Source organism: Scyliorhinus canicula, chromosome 19, assembly GCF_902713615.1.
Source record: "Scyliorhinus canicula chromosome 19, sScyCan1.1, whole genome shotgun sequence".
NCBI classification, from domain to species: Eukaryota; Metazoa; Chordata; class Chondrichthyes; order Carcharhiniformes; family Scyliorhinidae; genus Scyliorhinus; species Scyliorhinus canicula.
Window position 1 is genome coordinate 6,934,586 of NC_052164.1, and position 19,814 is coordinate 6,954,399.

General features: G+C 46.1%; 1 protein-coding gene across 1 annotated transcript in view; it reads left to right on the plus strand.

Moving 5' to 3' along the window:
• socs7 (suppressor of cytokine signaling 7) overlaps positions 1-19,814 on the plus strand; it is a 74,925-nt gene that overhangs the window by 32,399 nt on the left and 22,712 nt on the right. Inside the window, exons 2-6 of the mRNA XM_038779784.1 lie at positions 6,674-6,738; positions 7,520-7,624; positions 9,060-9,185; positions 10,807-10,922; positions 11,739-11,907. Coding sequence (XP_038635712.1) covers positions 6,674-6,738; positions 7,520-7,624; positions 9,060-9,185; positions 10,807-10,922; positions 11,739-11,907 — 581 coding nt within the window. The remainder of the gene's footprint in view (positions 1-6,673; positions 6,739-7,519; positions 7,625-9,059; positions 9,186-10,806; positions 10,923-11,738; positions 11,908-19,814) is intronic.

A 19,814-nucleotide genomic window follows, 5' to 3' on the forward strand; every position in this document is an offset into this window, starting at 1 on the left:
TACTGAGGGCTGTTGGACAAATTTATTGGTTGAAGATGTAACTAATAGGGTAAATAAAGGGGAGCCAGTAGATGTCGTATACCTGAATTGCCAAAAGGCATTCAATAAGGTGCCATACAAAAGGTTAATAGGCAAGATGGGGATCCAGGACAGAATAGTCTCTAGAGGAGAAGGAGGAGAGGATAGAGTCTCGGATATCTACAAGGTGCTCATGAAGGGGGAAGAGTCCCGGACGGAGGAACTGAAACTCAAATGGGAGGAGGAACTCGGCGGGGAGATGGAGGACGGGGTATGGGCGGAAGCCCTGAGTAGGGTAAACTCAACCGCAACATGTGCCAGGCTCAGCCTGATTCAGTTTAAGGCCGTTCATCGGGCCCACATGACGGTGGCTCGGATGAGCAAATTCTTTGGGGTAGAGGACAAATGCGCTAGATGCGAAGGAGGACCAGCGAACCACGTTCACATGTTTTGGGCATGCCCTAAGCTTAGGGGGTACTGGGAGTCATGTCCCGGGTACTGAAAACAAGGGTGGTGATGAGTCCAGAGATGGCAATTTTCGGGGTTTCGGAAGACCTGGGAGTCCAGGAGGAGAAAAAGGCCGATGTTCTGGCCTTTGCTTCCCTGATAGCCCGGCGGCGAATACTGCTGGCATGGAGGGACTCAAAACCCCCGAAGACCGAACTATGGCTTTCGGACATGTCGAGTTTTCCGGGTATGGAAAAAATCAAGTTCGCCTTGATGGGATCGGTACAGGGGTTCACCCGAAGGTGGCAACCATTCATTGACTTCTTCGCAGGAGAGTGAATGTCAGCGGGGGGGGGGGGGGGGGGGGGGGGGGGGGGAGGAAGATTAGAGTAGAGTAGGAGGGATAGATAGGTGGGTAGTGTTTATGGGAGAGGAGCAGTTATGTGCACTATGGTTTGGTTGAAGTGTTGGTTTTCCGTTGATGTTTGCATACTTCTGTAATCTGTAACTGTTTACAATGCCAAAAATTACCTCAATAAAATTGTTTGTTTTAAAAAAAAGGTTAATAGGCAAGATGAGGGCTCTTGGATTTAGGGTAACTTATTAGCACAGTTAGAGCATTGGTTAACGGATAGAAAACAGGGTGAACGTTTTTTTCAAGTTGGTAGGCAGTGAAATATCGAGTGCGGATCAGTGCTGGGCCTCCGCTATTTACAATCTATGTTATCAACTTTGATTTGTTACATTCTGTTTCTTCATCTAAGTTTGATGATACTAAGCTAGGTGGAAAGGTAATCAATGGGAAGCTGCAAAGTGATCTAGACAGGTTAAATGAGTGGGCAGCAAGACGGCAGATGGAGTTTAATGTAGGGAAGTGATTAGTTATTCACTTTATTGTAGGAATAGGAAAGTACAGTATTTTTAAAAAACATGTGAAACTTGCAAGTGCTCATATATGGAGCACAAAGTTAGTAGGCAGGTGTAGCAAGCAATTAGGAAGGCAATGATATGTTGGTCTTTATTACAAGGGGATTGGGGTACAGGAATAAAGAAGTCTTGCTGTAATTATACAGGGTTTTGGTGAGACCACAGAGTACTGTGTGCAGTTTTGGGCTCCACATTCAGTAAAGGAAATACTTACATTGGAGACGGCACAGCAAAGGTTCACTATGGGTCCGTGTGATAAGGGGGTTGTCCAATGATAGGTTTTGTAAATTGGACTTCTACACTCTGCCGTTAGAAGAATGAGAAGCAATTTCATTGAAATATACAGGATTCTGAAGGGATTTGATAAGAGAGAGTGTTTCCAATAGTCAGGGAATCTAAAACGCAGTGCCGCAGTCTCGGCACAAGGGGCAATCGTTTAGGACTTGGATACGGAGAAATTACTTCACCCAAAGGGTTGTAAATCTTTTGAATGCTCTACATCAGAGAAACTAAACAGTATACTAGCCAGCTGGTTGAAATTGTTTGTCTTTAAGCTGCTAATTCTATGCAAAGAAAATTAAACTTTGTTTAGAACAAACAAAGAACAAAGAAAAGTACAGCACAGGAACAGGCCCTTCGGCCCTCCAAGCCTGCGCCGACCATGCTGCCCGTCTAACTAAAAAACGTACCTCGTACATCTCCTCTAAACCTTGCCCCTCGCACCTTAAACATATGGCCGCTAGTAATTGACCCCTCTACCCTGGGAAAAAGCCTCTGACTATCCACTCTGTCTATGTCCCTCATAATTTTGTAGACCTAAGGAACTCAAACAGAACTCCAAATACGCAAATGGTTTTGGCATTAGTCCGATTGTGAATTTCCAAGGCTTCAAGAACATTCCGGACTCAACAGATTGTTTGTCCAAATTCCAGCAGTTAACATGTTGCACATGCTGGTGGTCTGCGAGCACACTGAACACCAATAGCTTCTAGTTTTTAATATTCAGACAAGGCAAATAGCCAAAACCCATTGGGCAAGATGCCACTCGTGTAGCGTGAAGGTAGGTGAAGTAATTCATTGACACCAAGAACTTGCTTTGAAATAGTGCTGGTATCTACCTGAGAACTCTCATTTAAACCTACCAATAATATTTTGTTAGGTGCATTATTGATTGGTTGAAATCTTGTTGGCAGCACGGTAGCACAGTGGTCAGCACAGTTGCTTCACAGCTCCAGGGTTCCAGGTTCGATTCCCGGCTTGGGTCACTGTCTGTGCGGAATTTGCATGTTTTCCCCGTGTCTGCGTGGGTTTCCTCCCACAGTCCAAAGATGTGCAGGTTAGGTGGTTTGGCCATGCTAAATTGCCATTGGAATAGATGGGGTTGCTGAGTTACGGGGATAGGGTGGAGGTGTGGGCTTAAATAGGGTGCTCTTTCCAAGAGCTGGTGCAGACTCGATGGGCAGAATGGCCTCCTTCTGCACTGTAAATTCTATGATTCATTTTGTGTTGGTTTGAACTTCAGCAAATACCCAGCAGAACGGTTGATTTATTTCATCCAAACCTAGGGCGTATTCGGGAAAGTTACAATGATTGAATAATTTGGTTGGGTAAATAAATAGAAACTCTTCTTCTCTGTTGTGGGGAGTCCACAATCAGGGAGCAGAACGTTAAAAACTAAAGTCAGGCTTTTCAGGGGCAATATCAGGAAGCATTGAAGCTTTAGTAAAATGTTCAAAACAGGAATGATCAATTTTTGTTCGGCAAGAGTGTTAATGGATACAGAATCAGGATGGGAAGAGTTGAGATGCAGACCATGATCTAATTGAATGGTGGAACAGGTTCAAAGGGCTGAATGGCCTTCTCTAGCTGGTCTAAACTCTGACCTTTACAATAAGAGGGTGAAGTGCAGGTGGTTAGCGTGTAGGTGTCTCAATGGTGCGCGCGTTGGGCCATTTTACGATCATGAAATTACTGATACATGGGTGGAGGCAAGAGTTGAATACTTGTGTTAAATCTAAACACACATCCGCCTCGTCAATAACTGGGGTCTAACTTTAACTTCCTGATAGATGTTGGGGAAATAGGAAGGAAGAGCATCCATTTGCAGAATGGGTTCCCCACCCTTGGGGCATCTGAAAGTATCTCAAAGTGAGGGTTGACTTTTCGGTGTATGTAGAAATGTGCAGTATTTAATTTGTGCGCTGCAAGATCTCTCAGTCAGCAATGAGATAAATAACTGGTTATCAAGAGGATTTGAGTAAGAGCGGCATGTGGAGTAGTGGTTAGCACTGGGACTGAGGCGCTGAGGACGCGGGTCCGAATCCCGGCCCTGGGTCACTGTCCATGTGGAGTTTCAACATTCTCCCCATGTCTGCATGGGTTTCAACCCCACAACCCAAAAGATATGCAGGTTAGGAGGATTGGCCACGCTAAATTGCCCCTTAATTGGAAGAAGAAAAATAATTGGCTACTCTAAATTAATTTTTTTTAAAAATATATTTTTATTCTCCATTTTCACATTTTCCTTCAAAATTTACATCCCCCCAACAAGCAGCAAACGGTAACAGATACAAAGTCAATCCCCTTAACATCAATAACGATCCCATCCTCCCACCAGCCCAACCAACGGTCCAACTGTCAATATCTGCATCAAATAAAACAAACCCTCCCACGGTGGCAAAAAAAGCAAAGGAGAAGAAGAAAAATGAGTCCGGAATTGCCCATGGTCACCATTAACCTGTAGAGTCGTGTCCCCCCCCCCCCCCCCCCCCCCCCCGGCACTCCATGCCCCCCGACACTCCATGCCATCCAACTTCCGACGAAAGAGTACCGTAAATGACACCCAAGAGTTGTAAACCCCCCCTCTCCCCCAACTCCTCCCCTCCACTTACTCTTGTAAAACTCCTCCCCCCCCCCCCCAACCTCTGTTCCTTCCCCCCAACTTTCCACCCCGGCTAGACCCCTCGGACCCTGTTCTGCCAGTCTCCGATGTCCGCAGCCCCTCCCCCCACCTCATCCCCGTTCAATGGCCGGCTTAAACTGGCCAGCGTGGAGGCCCCCGCCCGGGTCTCTTTCCCCCTTGCCCGGCCCCAGGAAAACCCAGAAATCCCCTTTAGCACACAAACCCACACCCCAAAGAACCCTCATTACGACTGAAAGTCCCATTTCTTTCCTTGTCCAAATATACACAACGTTGGCTCCTGTAGCCCATACATCAGCACACAGTGAAACAAAAAAGAAAAAATACAGTCATGAGGCTACATCGGCACATGGCCATTTCTCAATTTCTCAGTTCTGCCACAGTCCTTCTGCCTTCGCAAACTCCTCCGCTGCTTCCGCCGTCCCAAAATAAAAGTCCTTGAACTTGTAGGTCACCCTCAGCTTCACTGGATTTACAATGCCGCACTGCACCTTGCTAATGTACAGTGCCCTCTTCACCCGGTTGAAGGCAGCCCGCCTCCTCGCCAGCTCCACCGTAAAGTCCTGGCATACACGTATACCAGCTCCAGCCCACTGCGCCACCCGCTTCTGCTTGGCCCAGGACAGGACCTTCTCTTTCACACTGTACCTACGGAAGCACAGAGTCACTACCCTTGACGGCTCACTCGCCTTTGGTACAGGCCTCCACGACCGATGAGCCCGATCCAGTTCATATCGGGAGGGATCCTCCCCCTCCCCCAATAGTTTCACCAGCATCGCGGCAAAATACTCAGTCGGCCTCGGCCCTTCAACTCCTTCGGGCAGCCCCACAATCCTCAACTTCAGTCACCTGAATCTGTTTTCCAGGTCTTCCATTTTGCATCACAGAACCTTGTTGATCTCTATCACCTTCCACATCTCCTTCCCCATCGAGGTAAGTTGATCACCGTGCTGCGATAATGTCTCTTCCACTTCCTTCAGCACCTCCCCTTGCTCCCGCACCTCTGCCACTGCGCTTGCTACCGCCGTCCTCACCGGATAATCGCCTCCTCCACCAGCGCTTTCAAAACCGTCCCCATCTCCTTCCTCATTGCTCCATGTGTTTTGTGAACTGCCTTTCGAATTCCACGACCATCACCCTAGTTATTTCTTCAGCCGTAAGCAATGCAGCCTCCCCTGGTGCTCCAGCCTCCGTTTTCTTTACCGACCCCGCGGTGACCTTCCCCGACGGACTTTCAGCTGTTTTCACAGCTGTTTTTTTTTTTTACTGATCCTCGACATTTCCCTTCCCTGTGCTTTCTCCTGACTTTTACTGCCTTCGCTGCCCCTAGGACCGGGTGTTAACCCCCGACAATGCCGTTCCCGAACGGGAGCCCTCCAACGCGCAGCTGCCTCCCGCCCGCCGTCACCAGAAGTCCGCTCTAAATTTATTTTTAAAACAGGATTCAAAAACAGGAGTTTGTAGTTACAGCCGTTCAACTGGACAGATTGCCTACGGGCGGGTGTGCCTGCGGACGGATGTGTCGGCCTCTTTCGTAAGCAGCAACGGTGTCTATGTTCCTTCTCCATTGCTCCTGAATCACTGTTGCAGTCTGTAAATAAACATTGAAATGCTAGCAGCCTGTAGTGACTGTGTGCCCATGTTGTGAACAATGATGTTCACAGAGTGAGGGATTAGAGACACTTGCCAGTGAGATAGGGTGGGGTGTGGTCCCTTGCTTCATTCCATGGTTACATTGTCGGGTGTTTTGAACTTTGATGCATCAGATGCTCGTTTACCCCTCTATCCAACGGGAAATACTTTGGATTCTGGTTGTATCAGAGCAGGAGGATGCTACTGTGTTGAAAGCCAGTGAGCGTCGCACTCTTGCTGGATTGTGTCTGTGACGGGGCTGACAGCTCCGTCACAGATTGAATGTGGCAGGTCTGGCTGTGTACCAGAATGAACCTTGAAGCTGCCAGTGAGTTGGTGTTGCTGGAAGCAGACCGGCCTTCAGATTGCTAACTTGCCATTGAGGCTAGAAAAATCAGGAGGGTGAGGATTCGGTCAAATGCTGAAGGCAGAATGTGCAGCGAAATCAAATGGAGATTCAGAGACAGGTTTTTGGCCCTCTGAGAATTTGGCCCTGTCACAAACCCTTGATTTATTCTGTGTAATACAGAATCCACCCACAAGCTATGAAATGAGACAAGAGTGTGAATATTTAAAAGCGTAGGCGACCGTTCAGCAATAAGATGCTGGCCTCTCAGTCAGGGGGAGTTTGACGGGTTTACCAAATGTTCCTGTGTTAACCAATCTCGCTGTCTTTCTGTAGGATTTTCCGCCCACTTATCTGATGTTTTTCTACCTGTTCTTTTGTAGCAAACCCAGGCTGACACGGACACAAAGTGCCTTCACTCCAGTGTCTTTGGCTTCACCTTTCACAGGTAAGGAGTTTTTAATTTGCCTTTGCTGTCTTCTGTCTCGCACTTCCCTCTCCTCCTCGTCCACCTCCTCTCTCTGCTCCGCCACCTTCTCCTTCTCTTCACCCTTATACTTTCTCTTTTTCTTTCTCCCTCTCTCTGTCTCTTCCTCTTCCCTCCATTCTTGTCATTATTCTGAGCCGAACTATTTTGCATGTCTGAACACTAATCTGATATCCCATAATTTTTTTCTCCTGCATAAAAAACTGTGATTTGCTTCAGTCCAATAAATATGTTCAGGGTAACAGTTGCAGAGTGTCAGCTTCTGATTGAATCAGTCGCCTGATCTGGTCAGGTACGGGAGGGGGAATACACTGAATCTAACGATGGGGCAGCATGGTAGCACAGCGGTTAGCACAGTTGCTTCAACACGCCAGGGTGCTAGGTTCAATTCCCGGCTTGGGTCAATGTCTCTGCGGAGTCTGCACGTTCTCCCCATGTCTGCGTGGGTTTTCTCCGGGTGCTCCGGTTTCCTCCCACAGTCCAAAGATGTGCAGGTTAGGCAGATTGGCCATGCTAAATTGCCCTTGGCGTCTAAAAAGGTTAGGTGAGGTTACTGGGCGTAACCCAGGAAGACTATTTTAAAATCGGAGCGTTGTTGGACCAGGAACTGATGTGGGTCACGTGCAGGCATGACAGGCCCTGGCGGGAAAAAAGGCCAGATTTGGAAAACCAATACATTCACAATGGCTGGGTGGGGATCTTTTCTGTTTTCACTGACGATCTCTCTCTGGCTGTTATCAAGGAGAAACTGTGTCACTGGTCGACCTGGACATCTCTCGCCGTGGACCCCCGTCGCCTCATCCTCCAACGCCGCCACCTCCTCCTCGCAGGAGTCTCAGCCTTCTCGGTACAGTATACAGAATGAGGCAAGGGGTGACTCACCCATTGCCTGGTGTATTCAATCGCATCCTTAATTTGTCAATGACTAGAAGATAATGGATACCGACTGTTTGTTTTCCCGCTCTCCCCCTAGCTTACACCCTCCTGATCTTGCTTCTATAATGAAATGGGTTGGTTATCTGAGGGCAGCAAAAGAATTGGATCATCTTGGTTGTTTGATATCTGTTGTGCGTGCTGTGTGTTAACACGCCAACAATAAACTAATGACCAATTGCACAACTGGTTAACCTCGTGACCAATGGATCTGAGATTTAGCTGTCGAACTTCAAATCTAGGTCTGTTTGTGGCAACTTGATCACTCAATGGTCTTGTTTGATGTCACCATTCTATCAATTTATAGTATTGCCCTAGCAACACCTCCACGTTCAGCAGTTGAGTAACTGCAAAGGAGTTTCACCTGTTGACAGCACAGTGACCTCCGCAGTCAGTGTCCAGTGAGGGTCTGGAGGGTGAGGATGGCATTTTTACTGGTGGACAGTGAACTTGCCTCATATAAATCCGGTATGTGCCCAGGCCCTGCCAATGGAATATAAATTACTGTATGCGATGGACCATAAGATGCACCAGACAATAAGACGCACCAGAATTTTAAAAGGAAATATTGGGGCAAAACCTTCAGACCTTTTTGAAGAATTATTTTTATCCAGTGAAAGAGATTCATCTCGTGGTCCAGTAAAGACGGTACTTGAAATCGACCATTGTTCGGCTGTGGCCTTTTCATGCAAAATATTTAATCTGCTTACACAGACAATAAGGCAGATGTGGAAGAGATGGCCATTCAACCCACCCAAAAAAAACTCCAACCTATCCCATCACAGCAAGCAGGCATTTCTTAAACAAATCTAATGGGATCTGCCTCAATACACCAACAGGAATTAACATGCAATTGGTCATTCCTGATATCTGGAGTCTCTTTACAGTTTTCTTAATTATGTGAGTACTCTAGTACTTGAGTAACAATCAAGGAGAGGGAAGCCTCACTTCACTCCAGTTATTGTTTGCTTGATTTTAAAGAACCCAGAACAGACTTTTTAAAAAAAAACACTAACAATTAACATTTATATAGTACCTATAATGTAGCAAAATGCTCAGTCTTATCTCCAAATACCGAGCCTATTATCTGGATTATGTGTAGTCAGCTGTCAACATCCAATGTCATTCTGGAGTTCATCAGTGTTTGGAGTCTGGGATTGTCACTGTCTGTCTTGTGGGGTTGGGAAGGGGGGGTTTGAGATTGCTCCCGTTCCTAATAACATCACATATGTTGGAGTGGGAATCAGCTGGTGAGCTATGTTTGCAGCCCAGGTGACAGATCCGTACCAGTCCTGTTCCCACCCGTGCCTCTCGGTTTTATTTCTGAGGAAGCTTGTGTTGTTTTCCAGATGACATCGCAGGGCTGCAGCCTCCGTCTTGCCCAGTGAGCCCGGCTGCTGCTAGCTTACAGTTGTTACCTCTGCCTCCTCCTCCTCCGCCTCACACTTCCATCCAGCACAGCCTCAGCTTAAACGGTAAGACCCTGCCTCTGCTCCTTGAGACCTTAAGAAATGGGGGCAGGAGGAGGCCATTCAGCCCATTGAGCCTGTTCTGCCATAGCTGGTCTTTTACCTCAGCTACACTTTCCCACATGGTCCCCATTTTCCTTGATTCCATCGGGATCTAAAAATGCATCAACCTCTCTCTTAAACATACTCGTTTACTGAGCATCCATAGCTCTGGGGTAGAGAATTCCAAAGATTCACAAACCTTTTGTGTGAAGAAACGTCGTCTTCATCTGAGGAAATGGCTTATTAGAGTAATAGAAGTTGGGGAAGAAAAGTTGTTATAATTTGTTTTTGACACCCTTCATTGGCTCCAATATCCATCAGTCAAAAGTAACTCCAAAGCAGCCACATACTCCGTGATAGAAGAGAAAGGAACCATGCAAGGAGCCATGGAAGTGTTGCTGGAGAACCAAGGACAAAGAATGGTCACATTTAGGAAGAAACTGGGAGGACAACTGCTTTTCATAATAATAATTTTGTCTTACAAGCAGAGAAAGTGAAAGGGAAATTAAGCCGAGGTGTTTGGAATCATCAAGAGCTTTGCTGAGGAAAAAGGAGAAACAGTTTTCCTAAGAGTCAGTACGCAGAGGACACACGGGCCAGGATTGTTTCTTTTCTGGAAGAAAGTGTTTCCACATTAGTGCAATCTGCCAGACCAACAACAACTTCATTTGTAATCGCTAATGTAATGTCACGTCCCAAGATATTTTAGAGAAGTGTTATTAAGCATCAATTTAACACCTGAGCCACATTAAGTCAGGTGATCAAAGGTTTGGTTAAAGAAGTAGGTTTTAAAGGAGGAGGTAGAGATGGGGAGGTTGTGATGATTCGAGAGTAATCAGCTGAAGTCCACGAATTAAAATTGTGGACACAGGAGGCCAGAATTGGAGGAGTGCAGAGATCTCGGAGGCTTCGAATCCCTACAGGGCAGCCGGAGGCCATTCGTCCCATCCAGCCACCACTGACCCTCTGAATGGCCCACTCTCCCCACCCTATCTCCATAACCCCAGTTAACCTCTCCTCTTTGGACACTAAGGGGCAATTCAGCTTGGCCAATTCACCAAACCTGCACACCTTGGGACTGTGGGAGGAAACCGGAACACCCGGAGGAAACCCACGCAGACACAGGGAGAAAGTGCAAACTCCACACAGGCAGTCACCCAAGGTCGGAATTGAACCCGTGTCCACAGTGCTGTGAGGCAGCAGTGCTAACCATTGTGCCACCATGCTGTTGGGCTGGAAGGCGTTAGAGATGGGGAGGGCCAAGTCCCTGCAGGAATTGTAAAATATGTGAGAATTTTAAAATAGAGACACTGCTGGACTTGAAACCAACATTGGTTGGTGAGCTCAAAGTGGGTGACGAGTGAATGGGATTCAGTGCCAGGTAGGGTGTGGGATGGAACATTCCAGAATCACTTCTTTCTTGAAGTTTCTCCATGGCAGGTGGGTGGGTTTGCTCGGTCTTCCTCTGAATGTTCCAATGAGATTGTTGTTTGTGATCCTCTTGGTTTTTCTGTCTGTTGATTTGAGGGTTGGAGATGTTGTTTGTTCCAAGCACTGACTGTATTTTTTTTTGTGTTTCTTGCAGACACCTTGCAGAGAAACCTGCCCCAAATCCGGCCGATGACTGTGCAGCCACAACATTGTCTGCTGAACAGGAGGGATTCCAGCAGCTTTGCGGCCAGCTTACGGGAGCTTGAAAAGGTACACACCTTCTGTCATTGGTATTTTATTCTGAATTCTGTCACACTTTGTTGACCTTGGAGCATTAATTGTTACTCAGTGGGCAACCCTCTCATCTAGTCAGAAACTCTTGGCTTCCACCCTCACTCCAGAGACGTGAGCAATTTCACTGCTCCACAATTTTCCATTTATAGGGGCTGTTTAGCACAGGGTTAAATCGCTGGCTTTGAAAGCAGACCAAGGCAGGCCAGCAGCACGGTTCAATTCCCATAACAGCCTCCCCGAGCAGGCGCCGCAATGTGGCGACTTGGGGCTTTTCACAGTAACTTCATTTGAAGACTACTTGTGACAATAAGCGATTTTCAATTTTTTTTTAAGTAATCCAGTCGGACAGTACCCATGCAGTGCTGAGGAACTTTCACAGATGCCACCTTTTAGATGAGATGTCGAATTGATGCCCTGTCCGGCTTCTTGGTGGATGTTGAGGTTCCCATGGCACTATTTTGAAGGAGAGCAGAGAAGCTGCCCCCTTCCGTCCTCACCGCACTGGTATCCAGGCCAATATTTATCCTTTGACCAACATCACTAAACAAAACATTATCTGGACGTTATCACATTACATTTTGTGGGAACTTTCCGTGAACAAATTGGCTGCTGCTTTTCTTAAATTACAAAAGTCACTACATTTGAAAAGTATGTCATTGTTTGTAAAGAGCTGAGAAGCATTGTATAAACACAAGACTTTATTTCAGCCGCTCTGTGTATCTTATTCCCTACTGTGACAGAAATTGAAAATTCCTTCCCAGCCTCATGCCCACTGTGTTCTCTCTCCTGCAGTGTGGCTGGTACTGGGGTCCGATGAACTGGGATGATGCTGAAATGAAATTGAAGGGAAAGCCGGACGGTTCATTCCTGGTGAGGGATAGTTCGGACCCGCGCTACATCCTTAGTCTCAGCTTCCGCTCTCAAGGCATCACACATCACACCAGGATGGAACATTATCGAGGTGAGGGCAACAGTTTGCATTTTTGTAGCGCATTTAACATGGCAAAACATTGCAAGGTGCTTTACTGAACCATCGTGAACCCAACCTCAATATCTAGCCACATGAGATTGTAGCAAAATAACTGTTGTGTTTGCTACGTTATAACAATGATTACACACTTCAAAAAACATACTTATTTGATTGGGAGGTCCTGAGATTGTGGGAGCTGTTATATAAATATAGGATCTTTTTAAAAACTCAGTGAAAGGTAAACTCATTGATGCGGATAATGGTCGAGCTTTTCGTTGCTGTAAAATGATCTGTTTTTAATTGTGCAGTAGCTATGCTGGTTATGGTCAAGGTTACAATAGGTAGGTGATCAGATGGAAGGTGTCACTATCTGGTCTTTATAATCTAATCTGTTTTGATGCTGTTACAGCTTTATTTCCAGCAGCAGGAAATGATTTGCATTCTCTTATTTCATCTCCATTTTTCTTGTTGAAGGGGGTCAGCGTTTGTGCCCTATTGCTAGTTACCCTTGAGAAGGAGGTGATGGGCTATCGTCACCATAAACTGCTGCAGTCAGACTGGGTACGACTGACAGGCCTCCTCCTCCAGAAGGTCTTTTGTGAGCTAGCTAGGTTATATTGCAAGTTTAATAGCTTCATAATCACGTCTGCTGACTTTTTTTTTCAAACTGAATTCTGATGGGATTGGGCTGTGGTTGCCTGGATTATTAGCCCAGTAACACAAACACAACATTCCGCTACCCAACACATCTTGCATTGTGTTATTTTAAAACTCAATTCGTTTTCAAAGGGGACTTCCCTGATTCCCCAGCAACTTCAGCTGAAAATTCCCAGAAACCATAAATAAAGAGATAATGCTGATCAATTATGGGAACTTCATAGGGATTGATCCCTGCAATGCAAGCAGAAGACTCGTATGAACAGGAGGAGGCCATTCAGTGGTTAGCACTGTTGCTTCACAGCGGCAGCATCCCAGGTTCGATTCCCAGCCTGGGTCACTGTCTGTGGGGAGTCTGTACGTTCTCCCTGTGTCTGCTTGAGTTTCGTCCGGGTGCTCTGGTTTCCTCCCATAAGTCCCGAAAGAGGTGCTGTTAGGAAATTTGGGCATGCTGAATTCTCCCTCTGTGTACCCGAGCAGGTACCGGAATGTGGCGACTAAGGGATTTTCACAGTAACTTCATTGCAGTGTTAATGTAAGCCTACTTGTGACAATAATAAAGATTAATATTGGGCCTATTATTCTATTCAGTTAGGTAATGGCTGATCTGTATCTGAATTCTATCCACCCACCATTGTTCTGTAATCCTTTAATATCTCTGTCTAACAAAAATCAATCAGTCTCAGGTTTGGGAGTGATTTTTCTACTTTTGGAGAAGTCCCCCCCCGAATGGCCGAGTTCTAATTTTCATTTTTAAGATTATGGCCCCTTGTTCTGGACTGTCCCCATAAGATGAAATCATTTTTTATCCTCTTTATTATAAACTTTAATTATCTTACAAGACTTCGATTAGTTGGCTGAATTTTGAAGCTGGAGTGAAGAATCAGCACAAAGTAACCAGGAAATCCACCAAATACTGTATCAAGCTGCCAACAACATTTTCCATCAGCTGATGGTTCAGAGATATTTCTGACATCAAACTTACTTGTCCTCTGCAGAACCTCTGCTGCTGCAGTTAGAGTAAGCTTCACACTAGCCCATTATTAAATAGCAGACTGACAGGCTCACACTTGCACTCGTGCACAGACGTAATAGTCATGGATGTCTGGTAGTGATTACAGAGAGCTAAACTAATTGAGGGAATCCAATTATGTCAGAAACCACAAGAGCAATGTTTGAGAGGTTTGATTCCAGACTTAAAGCCGAATCCTGCTAAATGTTCAACTTTGGACAAAAGGTGGGGGTTACAAGAGGTGCACTGGTTCTGTGTTCGCATGCTACGTCATGGGCAAGACCTTCCAGCGGGATCTTCTGGTCCTTCCGACGGCACATCTCCGCCGTGAGTTTCCCGGCATGGGAATTCTCATTGACAGCGGCGAGACCAGCAGATCCGGCCTACCTCCCGCTATCGTGAAACACGCAGCGGGGAGGCCAGGGAATCTCGCCCCATGTCTATAAATTGTGTATTCTATAATCTACACCCTTTTATATTGGATCAAGGTGAAATGTTTAATTTCCAGCCTCTTAGTCTGGTGATTTTCCATTCTTACCAGGCAGTTCAATTTTAACAAGAAATTCAGCTTCCTTCACGTTGACCTTTGCTGTCATCTAAGGCACTGTAACAGCGTGGGGTCACACTGCAGAGCATCCAGCCCAGACTCTGAATGATGATATTCTGCTAATGTTTGCTTGTAAAATACAAGTTACAAAACTTGTGGTTTACATTAAATTTTTCTGCAACTCATTAATAAGATGTAAGCTGTCACAAGCGCACTTTACTTCCTATTCCCAGAAGCAGCCAGCAGCTAGACTCATGTTCCATTCTGCTGATGAGAAAACACACGAGGGGATTGCTTTTAACGAGCAGCTATCCAGGCTTGTGTTTGTGCAGTTGAGTATAACCTTGTTTATTTTGACAATTAAGGATGAGAACAGTAGCACAGGACATAAATTTAAATTAGTGAATAGTAAATTTAAAACAGATATTGAGAAGTGCTCCATTACTCGCAGAATAAAAGGCTGGCTGTGTGTTGTAAAATCTGTTCCATCCTCATAAATAACTGGGCCAAAAGGAGAGATGAGTTGTGAATGAATGCAGTGGCAACTGTAACACAATGAGCCAGTTAGAGATTGCCCCTGCACAACAGTGGAGCTCAGTTAGCAGATGTCCAATGGCGTTGCTCCTAGATAGTGGAGAACCTGTGTAGGCATTGTTCCTCACTCTGGTTCTGTCAGAATCTAGCTCATTGCTGTAATATTGCAAATACACTAAAGCAATTACTATCTCAGGGTAAAAACCATTGCTGATCTTTTATTACTCCTTGAAGATACAGGCCTTACAGATATATAACTGCAAGAAATAAGTACAGGAGTAGGCCATGCGACCCCTCAAGCCACTGTTCAATAAAACCATGGCTGATCTTCGACATCGACTCCACTTGCCCAGCGTACTGACCTATCCCTTGGTTCCCCCAAGTCCAAATATCTCAATTTCCATCTTTAATATAATCTAATGACCGAGTCTCCACAGCCCCTCTGGGATACGAAATTACAAAGATTCACAACCCTTTGAGTGGAAAAAATGTTCTTAATTTCAATTCTAAATAGCTGATCCTTTATCCGGAGGTGATGAACCCTAGTTCTAGATTCCCTAGTTCTAGATTCTCTAAACAGGGGAAACCGCCTTGGCTTTGAGCTGTGATTTTTTTTGTACATCCACGTTTCTGCTCAAACTACATCCAAACATAAACATTGACCAATGGAATAGTTTTCAAATATAATTTTATTTGAAACTTTGCATTAAAATAAATTCCTTTATATGTAAAGTGGTAGCCTTGTTGCAGTGTTATTAATGGGTTTAGCACAAAAAAATAGGTATTTTAATAATAATCTTTATTATAGTCACAACTAGGCTTACATTATAGGCTTACATTAATACTGCAATGAAGTTACTGTGAAAAGCCCCTAGTCTCCACATTCCGGCACCTGTTCGGATACACAGAAGGCGAATTCAGAATGTCCAAATCACCTAACAAGCACGTCTTTCGGGACTTGTGGGAGGAAGCCGGAGCACCCGGAGGAAACCCACGCAGACACTGGGGAGAATGTGCAGACTCCGCACACAGTGACACAATCCGGGAACCGAACCTGGGACCCTGCCGCTGTGAAGCAACAGTATAACCACTGTACTACTGTGCCGTCCTAGTTGCCTTGTCAGTCACCTGTAAATAGTACAATTTCAGAAAAAGATCTGAACATGAAAATGTTGTGGGTTCATTACCATCCCAGAATCTCTCTTCTCCTCCTCCCCCCTGCCCCCCCCCCCCCCCCCCCCTCCCCAAAACAACATCCTGGTGATTAAAATTAACTGGACTAGCCAGATTAATACTGTGCCTACCAGGGCAGGTCAAAGGCTAGGAATCCTACGGCAGGTAACTCTACTCCTGACCCCCTGCAAGATGCACTGCAGGAACTCATTAAGGCTGCGCCTTCCAAACCCATGGCAGCTACCATCTAGAACAAAGGCAGCAGAGTCCTGGGAACCCCACCACAAGGGAGGGAGTTCCAGGATTTTGACCCAGTGACAGTGAAGCAGCGACAATATATTTCCAAGTCGGGGTGGTGAGTGACTTGGAGGGAAACCTCCAGGTGGTTGATATTGTCCAGGTCTTGCTGCATTTGAACATTGAACTGCTTCATTACCTGAGGAGATGCGAATGATGCTGAACATTGTGCAGTCATCTGCGAGCATCCCCACTTCTTATCTTAGGATGGAAGGGAGGTCATTGATGAAGCAACTGAAGATGGTTGGGCCTAGGACACTACCCGTAAGAACTCCTGCAGTGATGTCCCAGGACTGAGATGATTGACCTCCAACCACCACAGCCATCTTCCTTTCTTTGAGGTATGATTCCAACTAGAGGAGAGATTTCTATCTGATTCCCATTGACCCCAGTTTTGCATTGTTCCTCGATGCCATACTCAATCAAATGCTGCCTTGATGTCAAGGGCAGTCACACTCGCCTCATCTCTGGCATTTAGCTCTTTTGTCCATGTTTGAACGAAGGCTGCAATGGGATCAGTTGCTGAGTGACACTGCGGAACCCAAACTGAGCGTCTGTGAGCAGTAAGTGCCACTTGATAGCACTACTGATGATAGAGATTAGACGGATAGGGCGGTAATTGGTTGGGTTGGATTTGTCCTGTTTCTTGTGTACAGGACATACTGAGCAATTTTCCACATTGCCGGGTAGGTGCCAGTGTTGTAGCTGTACAGGAACAGCTTGGCTAGGGGTGCGGCAGGTTCTGGAGCACAAGCCTTCAGTGCTTTTGCCAGAATATTGTCAGGACCCACAGCCGTTGCAGTATCCAGTGCCTTCAGCTGTTTCTTGATATCACATGGAGTGAATTGAATTGGCTGAAGACTGACATCTGTCAGGCTGGGGACCTCCGGAGGAGACCGAGATGGATCATCCACTCGGCACTTCTGGCTGAAGATTGTTGAGAATGCCGTAGCCTTGTCTTTTGCACAGATGTGCTGGGCTCCTCCATCATTGAGGATGGGGACATTTGTGGAGCCTCCTCCTTCAGTGAATTGTTTAATTGTCCAACACCATTCACGGCTGGATGTGGCAGGACTGGAGAGCTTGGATCTGATTCGTTGATTGTGGGATCGCTTAGCTCGAACTTCATTGCCTACTTGTGACAAAATAAAGATTACTCGGTCTGTTACTTGCTGCTTATACTGTGGCACACGAGTAGTCCTGTGTTGTAACTTTACCAGGTTGACACCTCATTTTTCGGTATGCCTGGTGTTATTCCTGGCATGCTCTCCTGCACTCTTCATTGACCAGGGGTTGATCCCCTGGCTTGGTGGTAATGGTACAGTGGGGATATGCCAGGTCATGAGGTTACAGATTGTGGTTGATTACAATTCTGCTGCTGCTAATGGCCCACAGCGCCTCATGGATGCCCAGTCTTGAGTTGCTAGATCTGTTTGAAGTATGTCCCATTTAGCACGGTGATAGTGCCACACAACATGATGGAGAGTATCCTCAATATGAAGACGGGACTTTGTCTCCACAAGGACTATGCGGTGGTCACTTCTACAGATGCACCTGCAGCAGGCAGATTGGTGAGGATGAGGTCAAGTATGTTTTTCCCTCTTGTTGGTTCCCTCACCACCTGCTACAGTCCCAGTCTAGCAGCGATGTCCTTTCGGGCCCGGCCAGCTCAGTCTGTGGTGGTACTACCGAGCCATTTTTAGTGATGGACATTGAAGTCCCTCACGCAGAGCATACTGTGTGCCCTTGCCACCTCCAATTGATGTTCATCATTGAGTACTGATTCATCAGCTGATGGTGGACAGTACGTAGTAATCAGCAGGAGGTTTCCTTGCCCATGTTTAAACTGAAGCCATGGTACTTCATGGCATCCAGAGTCGATGTTGAGGACTCCCAGGGCAACTCCCTCCCAACTGTGCTGCCATTTCTGCTGGGTCTATGCTGCCAGTGAGACAGGGCACACCCAGGAATGATGATAATGGTGCCAGGGACATTGTAACATATGAGTCCGTGAGTATGGCTACATCAGGCTGTTGCTTTACTAGTCTATGAGACCGCTCCCAATTTAGGAGTTTTTTTGTGTTTTCGTAGTGGTTGAATACAGCGGAGTGGCTTGCTCGGCCATTTCAGAGTTGAGGTAGAAAATTAGTCATCCTCTTGCTGAATGATAGAACAGGCTCGTGGAAAAAGGCTTACTTATGTTCCCAGTGGATGAAACACAAATCTTCAATTTCCCTCCATATCTGCAATGTTTCCCAAACCTGTAGCTAGATGGGATCGGGATGGAAACTAACAGGTACTTTGGCAATGCTGAGGTCTGTTATAAAATCTTACCCATCGATGGGATGAATTACAAATAATATTGCAACAGACGGAATGCTAATTTACAGGTGACAATTTGGGGGTGGGTTTATATTTATTGCTCCAGAGGTGGGGCCACACCCTCACCGTCATTTCTGCATCCCCCCCCCAACACGCAACCCCACCACCCGTACCCCACAGAATGCAAAGGCGAAGCTAATGGAATGCAGAAACTGGTAAATCACGTTGTTGAGGACTTGGAAGAAATCTCGGTGACAGAATGGGAGCAGTGGTCACAACTCTCCTGGAGTAGAGGCTGTTGATTGAAGCTGACAGTTTGGTTTTGCTGTGGTCCAAGCTGTACTTTCATTTACAGTCACTGAAACACTGGGGGATCTCATGCCAGTGTAACTTCCCTGTTTGTTTTTTCTCTCACATTTTTTTTATTTCCTTCCTCCTCATGACAGTCTGGCTGAGAGATTGGCAGGCACTTTAACCAAGCTCACACTGAATCCTATTCATCCTTCGCTCCCTGTGCTGCTGACCCAAATTGGCTTACAGTTAAGCAACACCTCCATTTTATAGTTCTCATCCTTATTTTCAAAAGCCTCAATGGCCTTACTTCCCTTCTCTGTCAGCTCCTTCATCCTTCCCTATCTCTACAAGGTTCTACACCATTCCCTATCTGTCAGCTTCTATACCTTTCCCTATCTTTTTCCAGTTGTACAAACCTCCCAGATTTCAGTTTCCATATTTTGTCCTAATTTTCATCAGCCATCGCCTTCATGCCACATTGGCAAGTTCCTGCCAATTTCCCAGGCTCTGAGCTCTTCCCAAACCTGTCCATCGCTCTCTCCTCCTTTTTCAATTTTCCTTAACTATGTGACTAAGCCAATTGGTTGCCTGTCCTAACGGTTCAGTATTAATATTTGATTCAGCACCTTTGTCTTGGGAGATTTTCCTCTGTACAAGGTGTTATACATGCTATAAGTGACACGTGTGTCACATCAGTGCCAAATAATGTCTATCTTCAACAAGAGAGAATCAAAACATTTATGTTCAATGGCATTGCCATCACTGAATCCCCCACTATCAACATCCTGGGGGTTACTATTGACCAGAAACTGAACTGGACGCAGCCATATAAATACTGTGGTTACAAGAGCAGGTCAGAGGCTGGGAATCCTGCTGCAAGTAACTCGCTTCCCCAACGCCTGTCCACCATCTACAAGGCATAGGGAAGGCGGTCGCATCGAGGTATTGTTACTGGACTGGTAATCCATTCACCCCGGGTAATGCTCTGGGGACCTGGGTTTGAATCCCTCCACGGCAGATGGTGAAACGTGGAAGTAGAAGTCTAATGATGACCATAAAACC